Source organism: Salvelinus sp. IW2-2015, linkage group LG2, assembly GCF_002910315.2.
Source record: "Salvelinus sp. IW2-2015 linkage group LG2, ASM291031v2, whole genome shotgun sequence".
Lineage (NCBI taxonomy): Eukaryota > Metazoa > Chordata > Actinopteri > Salmoniformes > Salmonidae > Salvelinus > Salvelinus sp. IW2-2015.
Genome location: NC_036839.1, coordinates 36209354 through 36225696, shown reverse-complemented (window position 1 = coordinate 36225696; position 16343 = coordinate 36209354). Strand labels below are relative to the sequence as shown.

At 44.0% G+C, this 16343-nt stretch overlaps 2 protein-coding genes across 3 annotated transcripts in view; one reads left to right on the top strand and one right to left on the bottom strand.

The window, feature by feature from the left end:
• Window positions 1-2704: 2704 nt before the first annotated feature.
• On the top strand, window positions 2705-12908 carry LOC111979212 (Na(+)/H(+) exchange regulatory cofactor NHE-RF3). 2 transcript variants are annotated; one of them, XM_024009598.3, is made up of 9 exons: window positions 2705-2960; window positions 6966-7175; window positions 7489-7720; window positions 8011-8147; window positions 8487-8682; window positions 8957-9153; window positions 9934-10176; window positions 11816-12193; window positions 12357-12908. In XM_024009598.3, the coding sequence occupies exons 2-9, from the start codon at window positions 6969-6971 to the stop codon at window positions 12411-12413; spliced, it is 1647 nt and encodes a 548-aa protein (XP_023865366.1). In that variant the 5' UTR covers window positions 2705-2960; window positions 6966-6968; the 3' UTR covers window positions 12414-12908. The 2 variants fall into 2 exon arrangements, with proteins under 2 accessions (XP_023865366.1, XP_023865369.1); XM_024009601.2 differs by lacking the exon at window positions 2705-2960 and adding an exon at window positions 6763-6819.
• Window positions 12909-13258: 350 nt separating this feature from the next.
• Window positions 13259-16343, bottom strand: part of si:ch73-390b10.2 (Golgi pH regulator) — a 12590-nt gene continuing 9505 nt past the window's right edge. The window contains exons 11-14 of the mRNA XM_070448763.1: window positions 15466-15561; window positions 15113-15202; window positions 14957-15022; window positions 13259-13908 (exon numbers count right to left, since the gene is read on the bottom strand). Coding sequence (XP_070304864.1) covers window positions 13702-13908; window positions 14957-15022; window positions 15113-15202; window positions 15466-15561 — 459 coding nt within the window. The 3' untranslated portion in view covers window positions 13259-13701. The remainder of the gene's footprint in view (window positions 13909-14956; window positions 15023-15112; window positions 15203-15465; window positions 15562-16343) is intronic.

Here is a 16343-nt window from a genome sequence, read left to right as displayed (position 1 = left end):
GGAATGTTATATCACATTGGTCGTCTCTCTGAGAGGAGATGTTTTCCATCATGGTCTCTTCTCTCTGGAGGAGTGTTTATCTCTTGCCTCTCTCTGGGAGGATGTGTTATGTTTCATCATGGTCTCGCTCTGAGAGGATGTTATCATCATGGTCTCTCTCTGAGGGAATGTTTATTCATCATGGTCTCTCTCTCTGGGAAGGAGTGTTATTCATCATGGTCTCTGCTCTGAGAGGAATGTTATTCATCATGGTCTCTCTCTGAGGGAATGTATTCATCATGGTCTCTCTCTCTGGAAGGAATGTTATTCAAATTGGTTCTCTCTGAGAGGAAATTTATTCATCATGGTCTTTCTCTCTGAGAGGAGTGTAATTCATCATGGTCTCTCTCTGAGAGGAATGTTTTCATCATGGCTTCTCTCTGGAAATAGTGTATTCATCATGGTCTCTCTCTCTGAAGAGAATGTATTTTTTCATTCATTGGTCTCTTCTCTCTGGAATAGTGTTATTCATCATGGTCTCTCTCTGAGAGGATGGTTTTTCATCATGTTCTCTCTCTGGAAATAGTGTTATTCATCATGGTCTCTCTTCTTCTGGAAATAGTGTTCATTCCATATGGTCTTCTCTCTGTAGAGGAATGTTTTTCATCATGGTCTCTCTCTCTGGAAATAGTGTTATTTCATCAATGGGTCTCTCTCTCTGGAAATAGTGTTATTCATCATGGTCTCTCTCTCTGGGAAATAGTGTTATTCATTGCATGGTCATCTCTCTCTGGAAATAGTGTTATTCATCATGGTCTCTCTCTCTGGGAGGAGTGTTATTCGTCATGGTCTCTCTCTGAGAGGAGTGTTATTCATCATGGTTTCTTTCTGGGAGGAGTGTTATTCATCATGGTCTCTCTCTGGGAGGAATGTTATTCATCATGGTCTCTCTCTGATATGACGAAAATATGCTGATTACACCCAGAGGGTGTAACGGTATTGACGCCACCTGCTGGAATGATTAAAGCACGATGAAAGGTTGAGAATAAGTGCATCTCTGATCTGAGATAGTGTGAGGGCGATGTGTAGAAATGATAAATACGTTCATGTACCATACTCCAGACAGACGTCCAACTAGAGTGAAGTACTTTAGATTTATACCAATACAATGACTCAATTTTGTAGCAGAAATGGACCCTGTTTCTGACACAAACACACTCAACCATTGGTTGAATCTGATGAGACTTGGTGTCTCTGTATCCACATATGTGCGCACACACACACACCACACACACACACATGCGTAGAGGGTTATGAATAGTGAAATAAGTCAGGCAGTAGTGTTTGGTCAAGCTGAAGAGGATCTCTGTCTCTCTCAGACACACTGTCAGTTTGCTGGCCCTGCATGTCTCCTGTCCTGTGCCCCTCACATCAATCTGTACAAACACAGCTACAGGCCCCTGCTGAGTACCTGCTTGGCCAGAGGGTCACCTGTCTCTCTCGCTCTGGCTGCACAATCACCATCCGGTCTCTAATGTTTACCCCAGGGACACACACCTGCGTCTGGAGCCTCATTCCTCACCAGTCTGTGTGTGTGTGTGTGTCAACAGACACCATGTGACTGACCAGCAGCCAGCTCTTGCCCATCAGACTCTCTGTCTCTGACCTAACCGACACAAACACACACCTATTAACGCACATCTCTTATTCTCCCTCTCATCCTCGCTGTCTCATTATCTTCAATCCCGTATCACTAAAATCAAATATTTTTCTGGGAGGCAGTTGTCTTACAAATGGCTTTCCTCTTGAGGGAATCATTTTGAATCCTCCCTTGACAGCAGGTGGCAGAGATCAGTTGAAATGAGAAATGTTCTCAAAMTCCCTTTGTTACATGGACCCAGATTCCCTTCTGCAAGGTACATAATGGTCCATGTCCAATTATAACAGTCCTTCAAACCCTAAACTCCAAAACTACATTGTCAAAAGATGGTATTTTTGATTGCCGAACTGATAACTGAGTTGAGATGCGTTTAGATATTGTTGATCGGACAAGCTGTGTGTCTGGGCTTATAGTGTCAGTGAGCAAGAAGCAGACCAGTACTACCAAACTGGCTCACCTGACAACAGTGGTGGCTGGTGGGAGGAGCTATAGGAGGATGGGCTCTTTGTAATGGCTGGAATAGAATGAACGGAACGGTGGTTTCTATGTGTTTGATACAGTTCCATTTATTCCATTCCAGCCATTACACAGAGCCCATTCTCCTATAGCTCCTTCCACCAGCCTCCACTGCCTGAGAATAACAGTCTTCACAGATCAATCAACCAACCATTATATCTAAGACTGGCTATAGAGGCATCAAGACATGCCTATTGCCTATGGTTATATTTATTGATTTGCTGATATAAATATACATTACACACTATAGTTTTGGAGATAAAGCATACTATACTGGAGGACTATTCCACAGATAAGCGCATTTCCACCATAAAGCATGGAATTCTTCCATCCAGGCAATACGCCCAGTCAGCCAGTCTTTGCTCCCATTAACCCATCATTACTGCTATTGTTGTTGTTATTGGGTTGTTGTGGTGACGTTGCCAAGCCTTGATCCTTGACATTGTCAGCAGCTTTCTCCACCCTCCTCTGTCACCTTTGACCATTCTAAACAGATTACTGGGTTGTGATTAACACGGTGGTTTTAAAGGGATACCTGGACTGGGCTGTTTAGACATGTGTCTCCCAAGATGCTCCTGCCACGAGACACTGTTAAATAACTCAGCCTTTAGGTCCAACTTTGACCTGTCAAAGTCCTTCAGAGAGAGAGAGAGAGGGAGAACGAGAGAGAGGAGGTGGGAGGAATGAAATGAGAGAGAGCGAGCAAGAGCGAGAGAGAGAGAAAGAAAGTGGGAAGAAACAGATAGAGATACCACCCTAACACAACTGAAGATCCTCCTCTGGACTGGGACTGGGACAGGAGCACGTGAGTGAATGTTCTACTATTTCTCCTATTGTTGTGGTCTATCAAATGAATCACCTAAATATTATGTTTGGTTACTTAGCTTTTGTTGCTAATTAATGCTATATTTGTGCTATACATGATCAATTCTACTATTTGCTCAGTGTTTTGATATCACATGCACTGGTTATCTTATGTGTGGTGTTGGGCAATGGCAGGTGTTTAAGACTGTGACTATGATGGACATACGGTTAAAGTCGGAAGTTTACAGACACTTAGGTTGGAGTCATTAAAACCTGTTTTTCAACCACTCCACAAATTTCTTGTTAACAAACTATAGTTATGGCAAGTCAGTTAGGACATCTACTTTGTGCATGACACAAGTAATTTTTCCAAAAATTGTTTAAAGACAGATTATTTCACTTATAATTCACTGTATCACAATTCCAGTGGGTCAGAAGTTTACATACATTAAGTTGACTGTGCCTTTAGCACAGTCAACAGCTTGGAAAATTCCAGAATATGATGTCATGGCTTTAGAAGCTTCTGATAAGCTAATTGACATCATTTGAGTCAATTGGAGGTGTACCTGTGGATGTATTTCAGGGCCTACCTTCAAACTGAGTGCCTCTTTGCTTGACATCATTGGAAAATTAAAAGAAATCAGCCAAGACCTCAGAAAGAAAATTGGAGATCTCCACAAGTCTGGTTCATCCTTGGGAGCAATTTCCAAACGCCTGAAGGTACCACGTTCATCTGTACAAACAATAGTACATAAGTATAAACACCAYGGGACCACGCAGCYRTCATACYGCTCAGGAAGGAGACGCGTTCTGTCKCCTAGAGATGAACATACGTTGGTGCGAAAAGTGCAAATCAATCCCAGAACAACAGCAAAGGACCKTGTGAAGATGCTGGAGGAAACAACAGTATCTATATCCACAGTAAAACGAGTCCTATATCGACATAACCTGAAACGCCGCACAGCAGGGAAGAAGCCACTGCTCCGAAACCGCCATAAAAAAGCCAGACTACGGTTTGCAACTGCACATGGGGACAAAGATAGTATTTTTGAAGAACTTTCCTCTGGTCTGATGAAACAAAAATGGAACTGTTTGGCAACAATGACCATCGTTATGGTTGGAGGAAAAAGGGGAAGGCTTGCAAGCCAAAGAATACCATCCCAACCATAAAGTACAGGGGTGGTAGCATCATGTTGTGGGGGTGCTTTGGTGCACTACACAAAATAGATGGCATCATGAGGTAGGAAAATTACGTGGATGTATTGTTTGACCCAAGTTAAACAAATTAAACTTCTGACCCACTAGGAATGTGATCAAAGAAATAAAAGCTGAAATAAATCATTCTCTACTATTATTCTGACATTTCACATTCTTAAAATAAAGTGGTGATCCTAACTGAACTAAAACAGGGAATTTTTACTGGGATTAAATGTCAGGAATTGTGAAAAACTGAGTTTAAATGTATTTGGCTAAGGTGCATGTAAAAACTTCCCACTTCAACTGTAGGTGGCGTAGCGGTTAAGAACGTTGGACCAGTAACTGAAAGGTCACTGGTTCAAATCCCTGAGCCAAATAGAAAAATAAGATAGATTTTTCACCTAACTTTTTTACCCAAATTGCTCCTGTAAGTTTCTCTGGATAAGAGTGTCTGCTAAATTACTCACATGGAGACATAGAGCAACAACAGAGACACAGGTGCAGTGAATAGAGGGGCTCCAAATAACGATACAGGAGACTTTGGGGTTAGTACGTGACATGCGCCCCCACAATGACGATTCAATCTCTTGGGAAAGGATCATGGTTCCACTCAATGTAGATGGTGTTTCCTTGGTAATTGTCATCTTGGGTTAGTTTATAGGACTGCATCTACTTCCAGGAAACAGTCTCCCTAAAAACAGCAGTCTACAGTGACTGTGTCAAGGATCAAATGATAGAACTAGATTAGCAAAATGTGGGAACAGACAAATATCAGCACACAGCACAGACTTACACTACACCTTAACACACACACACACGTCCGTCACGTCTTACTTTCTCTCTGTGATAACAGACACAATAAACATTACAAGGATTCTCATGATGACAATCTTTATTGGGGGGTCAAATTCACACATTCCAGTTTAAAGAGCCCTTCGCACCTTCAGCTGGCCCTGGCTGCTGTTAACCATTAACAACCCATGGCCACGGGAGAGGTAGCATAGCAGGTTAACCTTCTTCTAGAGCTATCAGCACTTTGCTACACTATTAAAACACGAGTGTAGATCGTGCTGTGTCTGTGTGCGTGTGCGTGATTGTGCGAGTTAGGGATTCACCGTAATGGTTCGCAGAATACACTCTCTAGAGATCTCTTGTCAGTAAAGTATCAGTGTAATCAATGACATTCAGCCCAACCCTACACTGACCTATGTGGTCTCTTATCTCTACGGGATATCTAGTCTTTTAATATATGTGTTTATATCCCTGTTATATCGGCAATCAGATTTCTGCTGTGCAAATGTTCCACTCCACACCCGATTTACTGCAATTTATCTGATGGTGACGTTGCTGTACAGGACATACCTATGAGTTGCTACAGTATAGCTCACAGGAGGTTGGTGGCACCTTAATTGGGAGGATGAGCTTGTGGTAATGGCTGGAGCAGAATCGGTGGAATGGTTTTAAACACATGGTTTTTACAAGCATGTGTCTGATGCCATTTCATTCGCTCCGTTCCAGCCATTATTATGAGCCGTCCTCCCCTCACCAGCCTCCACTGGTATAGCTCCAGTACCATTCAAAAGCTTGGACACACTTACTCATTCCTGGGTTTTTCTTTATCTTTACAATTTTCTACATAGTAAAATAATAGAAGACATCAAAACTATGAGGTAACACATATAGAATCATGTAGTAACCAAAAAAGTAGCCACCCTTTGCCTTGATGACAGATTTGCACAATCTTGGCATTCTCTCAAACAGCTTCATGAGGTAGTCACCTGGAATGCATTTCAAGTAACGGGTGTGCCTTGTTAAAAGTTCATTTGTGTAATTTCTTTCCTTCTTAATGCGTTTGAGCCAATCAGTTGCCAATCGGAAATTAACTGCACCTCAGATTGCAGCCCAAATAAATGCTTCACAGAGTTCAAGTAACAGACACCTCTCAACATCAACTGTTCAGAGGAAACTGCGTGAATGAGGCCTTCATGGTCGAATTGCTGCAAAGAAACCATTACTAAAGTACACCAATAAGAAGAGACTTGCTTGGGCCAAGAAACACGAGAAATGGACATGTCCTTTGGTCTGATGAGTCCAAATTTTAGATTTTTGGTTCCAACCGCTGTGTGTTTGTGAGACACAGAGTACGTGAACGGATAATCTCCGCATGTTTGGTTCCCACCGTGAAGCATGGAGGAAAAGGTGTGATGGTGTGGGGGTGCTTTGCTGGTGACACTGTCTGTGATTTATTTAGAATTCAAGGCACACTTAACCAGCATGGCTACCACAGCATTCTGCAGCGATATGCCATCCCATCTGGTTTGCACTTAGTGGGACTATCATTTTGTTTTTCAACAGGACAATGATCCACAACACACATCCAGGCTGTGTAAGGGCTATTTGACCAAGAAGGAGTGCTGAAGTGCTGCATCAGATGACCTGGCCTCCACAATCACCTGACCTCAACCCAATTGAGATGGTTTGGGATGAGTTGGACCACAGAGTGAAGGAAAAGCAGCCAACAAGTGCTCAGCATATGTGGGAACTCYTTCAAGACAGCGGGGGACGTTTCAGACATTAAGATTAGATAGAATGGGGTTTACCACTGATACACACAGCGGATTATTTGAGGGTCAGACATTTTTTGGGGGGGTAGGGAAGAGAAGGTAGGTTTGTGTGTCAGCACTCTCACATTCTTGTCTGTATTACAAGACATGGCAGGGTAAAAACAGAGAGTGAATGTGCTCACCAGTGTGTGTGTGTGTGTGTGTGTGTTTTGTATTGTATTCATACCCTGTGGTCTCTGTTGCAGGACATGGCTGGGTACAGGCCGAGGGTGATAGTGCTGAGTAAGAAGCCAGGTCAAAGTTTTGGCTTCTTCTTGAGGGTGGAGCAAGGAGAGGATGGCCACCTGATCAGGAACCTGGAGAGGGGCAGCCCGGCCACGCTGGTGGGTTTGAAGGACGGAGACCGCATCCTCCGGGTCAACGGAACCTATGTGGACGAAATGGACCACTCACGGGTGAGGAGGGGGAGGGGGAACTGACAGGGCTAGCAGTTGTCCGATTCCACATAAGCCCTAGACCCTCCCTCTTTTTTTACTGTATTGAAATTATAAAGGTGTAGGCAATATAGTAATAGTATGGTAATAACCTTGTCTGCTTATATTGTTCACACCTATCAAGTTCTTTAAAGTGCCTGTGTTAAGGTACCAGTTTAAGTTAGGTAAATGTGGAATTACTAGAGAACACATGTAGCAATAAGTACTGTACTACTGTAGCAGCATACCATACTTTGTCCCATCTCTTTCTCCTGTGCTGTGTGTCCTGGGTTAGGTAGTGGACCTGGTGAAGGAGAGCGGTGCATCTGTCACCTTCCACGTTCTGGATGTGGCATCCTACAAGCAGGCTAAGACTAAGGGGGTGGACCTGTCTGACCCACCCGCCACACCCACCCAGCACGCCATGAACGGGGTGGGAGGAGGGGCGCCCAAACCCAAACTCTGCTACCTGGCCAAGTCCAGCGGGGGCTACGGCTTCTCTTTGCGCTCTGTCAAAGATGAGAGGGGTGGGACACGCACGCACATACACACACACACATAATTACTTTGGTTATCTCTTTGATTGTGATATTGCTGATAAGAGAGAAGAACCAAACTGACAACAGCAATTATTGTAATCTCTGAGGATTCTTATTAAATAGTTTTGCTTGTTGATCAAGCATCAAATGAACACATTATCTTCGTCTCACATGGCGTGGGCCCTTAACATACATTCCTGTCTTCTTTATGTCCAATGATAATGAATTTAGGATTGTGATTTTAAACTACATTTTCTTTCCTCCATTTCCTGTCCCAGGTGACGTGGGCATGTTCATGACAGAGGTGGCCCCAGGGGGTGTGGCCGCGAGTGCAGGGGTCAAGACCAACGACCGCCTGATAGAGGTCAACGGGGAGAACACGGAGAACGCCACTCATGACCAGATAGTTGAAAAGGTCAGGGTTCAGTCCTTATTTACACTACTCTGTGGTTAACTTTTAACTTTAATATCTGGCATATTATTCTACAGCCTGTCAACGCATTTTGTTCACTCAGAATACAGGAGTCAGGACAGTGATCATTTGGCAAATCAGTGTTAATTCCATTTGGTTTCCCTGGGCAACTCAGCCTTGAGGGMAGAAACAAATGTGATTGGTTACGTTTAGGCAAGATATGTCATAAGTCTTTATTCTACATGACAGATAAGAATGTTTACTCTTCTTCTGTTAATTTCGATCTAAATGTTATTTAACTTTGCACCCGCCCGAATGAGCCCGTTGTGACATCTGTGTCAGGTCAAGGCATCAGGCAGCAGCGTCATGCTCCTATTGGTGGATGAGGACACAGACAGGTTCTACAAGATAAAACACATCATGATAGGGGCAGGGCTAGCCACCGTGAAGCTCCTCCCACTGAAGCCACGCATCGCAGACTTGGTCAAAGGATCAGACGGCTATGGATACTTCCTAAGGACTGAGCCTAACAAGACAGGTCTGTGTGTTTGTATGGTGTGTGAATTTGGATGTTCAGTAGGTATCCAAAGAAAAACTTGGTTACACTACTATAAGCAAACAGGTATAATGCATTATGATGCGGTTATAATGACTTTTCATACGCGTGTATGAACCCCTTATAATGTCTTATAACAACACATCTGCTAATAGCCACATAGGATCATCACTATTAAACTATTCACCAACAACAATAGCCATCTGTCTGCATAATTTTATGCAATAACACCATCTTAATATCATCCTACCTGCAGGCCACTTCATCAGGGACATTGACAGGGGTAGCCCAGCCGAGAGGGYGGGATTAAAGGAGATGGACAGGCTGGTTGCCGTGGAGGGTGTGGAAGTGGATGGCTGCAGCCATGAGCAGGTGGTGGACAGGATCAGGCAGTGTGGCAACAAGTGCTGCCTCCTGGTGGTCGATGAAGACACTGACACGCTCTACAAGATGGTGAGGGTTCTGGGATCAATCTTTCTCATTGGATTTAGGAAATAAATGTATGAAACAACAGTCATAGGAGTTGGCTCAAGCACATTGGTCTACACATCTGATCTAGGATCAGCTTTTCCTTTTGGATTATAATGAAGCTGTAGCTGATACTGATGAGCACCACAACGCTGAGAAACTGTTTGAACACCCTGTGAAAGTTACTGCCCTTTACGCTTTACTTCCAGATCACATCCACTAATCTTTTGAAAATGCTTCACAATTATGTCATCAAACTCGTGAAAACCCAGTCATTTAAGATATATATATATCAAGTTCAGGTTTTAATGTCACATCCACAAGTACAGTGAAATGCCTTTCTTGGAGTATGTTTGTGTTTGTGTGTGTGTGTGTGTGTGTGTGTGTGTGTGTGTGTGTGTGTGTGTGTGTGTAGAGCCCTGTGAGTGTGCATAGAGACAGTGCAAAGATTGAAATAAAAGTTCAATAAAGATACAAGGTAAACTCAGAGTCTATGTAGCTAAATTGTTAGCTATTTATCAGTCGTATTGCTTGGAAGCTGTTCACTTATATTCATGTTGGCTGATTAATTTACTTCTGCCAAATGCCGTTTTGCACTTTAAAGACCATTTAAAAAGCCTTCTAAAGTTGAAAAACATCAAGGCTGAGGGACAGTCATTTCATAGTGTATACAGGCTCAGGAACTGTCCAGAAACAGAAGTGCAGTAAAGAAGACTACTGTGTGGATTGAGATATAGGTCTGAGATTAATTGTGATCTTCCACAGGGAGGCGTTTCTCCTCTGTTCTGCTTGGAAGAGATTATGGAATCCCTCCTTCCAGCAACCCCTCCACCCAGCTACCCAGAGTGCGTGCCGGCCCCGGCCCCGTCCCAGGCCCCAGCTCCGGCMCCAGCCCCGGCCCCTGTTACCACAGACCTCCTCAAGCTGTGCAAGATGGAGAAGACCTCCGCCGGGTACGGCTTCCACCTCAACGGTATACAGGGAGTCTTTGGCCAGTATATCAAAGAGGTAAGTACAATGAACAGAGCACCTACCTACAGTACCAGTCCAAAGTTTGTAGAATAACAGTGACAACATGAAAACTATGAAATAACACAGAATCATGTAGCAACCAAAAATGTGTTAAACAAATAAAAACAATGTAGCCACCCTTTGCCTTGCTGACATCTTTGCACTCTTGGCATTCTCTCAACCAGCTTCAAGGTAATCACCTGGAATGYATTTCAATTAACAGGTGTGTCTTGTTAAAAGTACATTTGTGGAATTCCTTGCGTTTCAGCCAATAAGTTGTGTTGTGACAAGATAGGGCTATCTTCTGTGTAACAACCCTATTTGGTAAAAGACCAAGTCCACATAGCAAAGAACAGCTCAAATAAGCAGAGAAATTACAGTCTGTCGTTACTTTAAGACATGAAGGTCAGTCAATCCAGAATATGTGAAGAACTTTGAAAGTGCAGTCGCAAAAACCTTCAAGCGCTAAGATGAAACTGGCTCTCATGAGGACCGCCACAGGAAAGGAAGACCCAGAGTTACCTCTGCTGCAGAGGATACGTTCATTAGAGTTACCAGTCTCAGGAAGTGCAGCCCAAATAAATGCTTCAATGACTTCAAGTAACAGACACATCTCAACATCAACTGTTCAGAGGAGACTGCGTGATTCAAGACACTACTAAAGGACACCAATATCAAGAAGAGACTTGCTTGGGCCAAGAAACATGAGTAATGGACATTAGACCGGTGGAAATCTGTCCTTTGGTCTGATCAGTCTTTGTGAGGCAGATTACGTGAACGGATGATCTCTGCATGTGTGGTTCCCACCGTGAAGCATGGAGGAGGAGGTGTGATAGTGGGGGGGGGGGGGGGGGGGCTTTGCTGGTGACACTGTCAGTGATTTATTAGAATTCAAGGCACACTTAACCAGTGACTACCACAGAATTCTTCAGTGATATGCCATCCCATCTGGTTTGCGCTTAGTGGGACTATAATTTGTTTTTCAACAGGAAAATGATCCAACACACCTCCAGGCTGTGTAAGGGCTATTTGACCAAGAAGGAGAGTGCTGAAGTGCTGCATCAGATGTCCTGACCTCTACAATCAACCGACCTCAACCCAATTGAGATGGTTTGGGATGAGTTGGACCACAGAGTGAAGGAAAAGCAGCCAATAAGTGCTCAGCATATGTGGGAACTCCTTCAAGACTGTTGGAAAAGCATTCCAGGTGAAGCTGGTTGCCAACAGTGTGCAAAGCTGTCATCAAGGCAAAGGGTGGCTGCTTTGAAGAATCTAAAATATATTTTGATTTGTTTAACACATTCTTGGTTACTACATAATTCCATGTGTTATTTCATAGTTTTGATGTCTTCACTATTATTCTACAATGTAGAAAATAGTAAAAATAAAGAAAAACCCTTGAATGAGTAGGTGTGTCCAAAATTTTGACTAGCACTGTATATCCAACAGGTAGCCTAACAGACAAGAGAAGGCATCCCAAATACATTAACTACTATGGGGAAGATCAAGAGGCAAAGCACATGCTAGCCTCAATTCCGTACCTCTGAAACACTCCTGTCATTCAGCAACTGTCAACTGTTGTTAACCTTCCAAACCATTCACAACTCAGCTCACCTCTTGATGTCTTCTCTGTAAGGTGGTGAAGGGTGGAGCCGCGGACAAGGCTGGTCTAGAGGACGAAGACATGGTGGTGGAGGTGGACGGTGTGAATGTGGAGCAGAGCAGTCACGAGCAAGTGGTGGGGTTGATCCGTAAGAGTGGCAGCTCGCTGGTACTCCTAGTTGCCGGGAAGCAGGCCAACGACCACTTCAAAGCCAAAGAGGTGGCCATCACTCCTCAGCTCTTCGTCCCCTCGTCCCAAGCCAGGTCCCCATCCCCAGTCCCGTCCCCGTCTCTAGCACGGAGCCACACACCAGCCCAGATAGACACCCCAGCCACTCTGGAGGAGGTCCAAGAGGAGGAAGAGGAGGAGGCTGCTGAGACAGACACCACGCCGCACCAGGCACGAGATAGGGTGAGTGACCTAACAGAAATGTGTTCCTTGAGTGCCTTGGTAGCTTCTAAACTAGATCCAAATTATCCAGTCAAGCCAAAGTAGTTAAAAGCAAGTTTGTAGCAATTGTATTTTCCCACAGTTCTATTACAGAAAAATATATGACTCTCTTTCTCTCTCATAGACTCCATCTGTGTCATCAGCAGCATCATCTTGCTCGAGCGTTGATGAGAGACTCTGAGAAGTCATCAATGAGAAAAAAAATCCTGTTAAGACTTTTTCTGTCTCCCATCAACATGTGCACCATGCTGGATAATGCAGGTATCTCTGCTCAAGAACTCTGATCAAACGTAATACATTCCGATTACAGAGGCTGCTTTTAGGTATCAATGCAAATCAGTTGAAAATAGCAATAAATAGCCATTAATGTATAACTGTATTGATCAGTTAGATAGCACTGTTATCCAACCAGCGTATGGATCAGTATAATCTCATTACGAACACCTGCAATGTAGACCGAGAACACTAGTAATGCCAGTTCAATGTGTTTAACTGGAACAGTAACCATAGTGAGAGAGGCCTACTGTACTACACCTTAATAATAATGCTGTCTTTTAAATATCATTAAAATGATCAAGTACATTTTATTTGTTTTAGCGTACGCCAAGAGCCATTGTCTTTCTGCTCTGATGTCAAATACTGCTCTCACAACGAGAATAAATGATCCTGGACCAGATGCCTGTTTATAAGTGGTGTATTTATAGGGGCATTGCAGTACTTACTGATTAAAATAAAAGGGAACAGAGTAATGGATAACTAACTCATTAATGACCACATAAATTGGTTTATTCTGAAGCCTTCCCATCTGTCTTGGTAGAATAAATACAGTAGATATGCACGCCACCCCAGGTACATGGCATGTACAGGCTGGACATCAGGAAATACGCTAACCAATAGCATCATGGACATTTGGGGATACTGGTAGACGTGTTACATTTAAAATGATCATTCTGTTTGTCAAAAATAGAGTGTAACACATATTTACAACCCCGTTCACAAAACAAGCTACTGTTGCAGTGAAGCTGGTCTGTGCTGTATACTAGACAGTTCTGCTCTGCTCAGATTGATTTAAGGATAGACAGAACCTCTGTCCAATGGGGCAACAGCACAATGAAATATCATCATCATCATCATCATCATCATCATCATCGTAAAATATCCCATTTTCATTTTTGCAAAGAACAATTAAGTCCTGATTTCAAGTACTGTAGTTACATTATATGAGTCATTACACCCACGTTCAACCCAACATTACACAAAATCCAGTCTTCCATGACTCCAATCTCCATTGACATGACCACACGTCGGCCATCCCAGATTCAGGAAGTCAGGCGCTTCTCTCCACCACACACAGAAGAGCTGGATTTTCATCTTCTCTTAAAAAAATCCAAGAGAATCAAAGCCTCCAGGGAAAGGTTGGAAAAGGTAACCTAAGGGTCAAGTTCAGACTGGGGTCAGGGTGTCATGTGCTAGGGTGTCATGTGCTTCTCGGGTGCCTGTTTGTGGGCGAGGTAGAGGAAGAGGATGCTGGAGAGGGCGCTGACGAGGAAGATGACGTCGAACCATCGATGGTAGAAGTTGAACTGCAGCTCTCCCAGCACTTCGGTCACGATGGAGCGATACTCCAGAGGCATGCTCATCCTCATGAGGAGAACCGACGACACAAAGTACATCCCCTGAGAGACACAGAGAGAGAGAGACATAATATTTACTGTTCACTTTGTTTATTTACATTTTGTTTATCCATTGTTTCCCATGCCACTAATGTTTCCCATGCCACTAAAGCCCCTTGAATTGAATTGAGAGACGCAGAGAGAGAGACAGAAAGACGCAGAGGGACACAGAGAGAGACAGAGCGAGAGACACAGAGAGAGAGACACAGAGCGAGAGAGACACAGAGCGAAGAGAGGACACAGAGCAGAGAGAGACAGAGCGAGAGAGACACAGAGCGAGAGAGACAGACGAGAGGACACAGAAGCGATGACAGAGCGAGAGAGACACAGAGCGAGACACAGAGCGAGAGAGACACACAGAGAGACACACTAGAGCGAGAGGACGAGCGAGAGAGACACAGAGCGAGAGAGACACAGAGCGAGAGAGACACGAGCGAAAGACACGAGAGAGACAAGAGCGAGAGACACAGAGCGAGAACACACAAGAGCGAGGGAGATACAGAGAACAGAGCGGAGAGACACGAGAAGAAGAGACACAGAGTGAGAGAGACACAGAGTGAGAGAGAGACACAGAGCGAGAGAGAGACACAGAGCGAGAGAGAGACACAGAGCGAGAGAGGACACAGAGAGAGAGAGAGGACACAGAGCGAGAGAGAGACACAGGCGAGAGACGGGACACGAGCCGAGCGAGAGACACAGAGCGAGAGAGAGACACAGAGCGAGAGACACACAGAGCGAGAGACACAGAGCGAGAGAGACACACAGAAAGAGAGAGTGAGAGACCGACAGAGAGAGAGCGCCACAGGGAGAGAGCACACCACAGGGAGTGAGAGAGCAACACAGAGAGACACACAGAGAGAGAGAGAGTGGGGAGAGAGAGATGTAATATTTACTGTTCACTTTTTATTGTTTATTTCACTTTTGTATATCCATTTCACTGGTTTCCCATGCCAATAAAGCCCCTTGAATTGAATAGAGAGACACAGAGAGAGATGCAGAGAGAGAAAGAGAGCGAGGGAGGGACACAGCGAGAGAGAGATGACATACTGACCATAATTTGAGCCAGGACCAGCACTATAACATTGGAGGACTTGCTGCTGGAGATGGCATAGAAGAACTATAGAGAAACAGAGAGACAGGATTGGGGTTAGGGTACATTGTCACATGCCTATGTAGACTGACAACTTCCTGTCTGTATATGACTTACCTTAGTGAGTGTGATGAGAAGGCCTCTAATAGAAGTGACGATGATGATGCCCACCAGGATAAAGGAGATGTGCTGAGACCAGAACTTCACCTGCAGAGGAGAGCATATGTAAGGAACACTAGAGCGACAACAGAATATGCCAACACAACTATGGTTTTTGGACTTCCTAAACTGACTGTAAAACAATGTTGAAATAGATTAATCAGTCACCAGGAATAACTGTACTGCAGAACGACACTTTAATAAACTGACAGCTAYTAACACAACTGGAAATGTTTTGTGACTGTGTGAGTGACTGTGTGAGTGAGTGAGTGAGAGGGAGAGAGAGTACGTGCGAATGTGGAAAAGCCTACATCAAACTGAATGCCCAAGTAGTTAACTGTGATCTCAATCCCTCTYGTCACTGGATCAGTCTTCCCTACACGGTCGAAAACAATGTTGATKGTGGCCTTAGAGGGACAAAAAACAAGGGTTACTACAGATATACATTTGAAGTCAGAAGTTTACATACACCTTAGCCAAATACAGTTTTTCACAATTCCTGACATTTAATCCTAGTAAAAACTCCCTGTCTTAGGTCAGTTAGGATCACCACTTTATTTTAAGAATGTGAAATGTCAGAATAATAGTAGAGAGAATGATTTATTTCAGCTTTTATTTCATTCATCACATTCCCAGTGGGTCAGAAGTTTACATACACTCAATTAGTATTTGGTAGCATCGCCTTTAAATTGTTTAACCTGGGTCAAACGTTTCACGTAGCCTTCCACAAGCTTCCCACAATAAGTTGGGTGAATTTTGGCCCATTCCTCCTGACAGAGCTGGTGTAACGGAGTCAGGTTTTTAGGCCTCCTTGCTCGCAAACGCTTTTTCAGTTCTGCACACACATTTTCTATGGAATTGAGGTCAGGGCTTTGTGATGGCCACTCCAATACCTTGACTTTGTTGTCCTTAAGCCATTTTGCGCCAACAACTTTGGAAAGTATGCTTGGGGTCATTGTCCATTTGGAAGACCCATTTGCGACCAAGCTTTACTTCCTGACTGATGTCTTGAGATGTTCCAATATAGCCACACAATTTCCTTCTCATGATGCCATCTATTTGTGAAGCACAGTCCTCCTGCACCAAAGCCACTCCACAACATGACACTGCCACCCCGTTCTTACGTTGGGATGGTGTTCTTCGGCTTGCAAGCATCCCCCTTTTTCCTCCAACATAACGATGGTCCTTA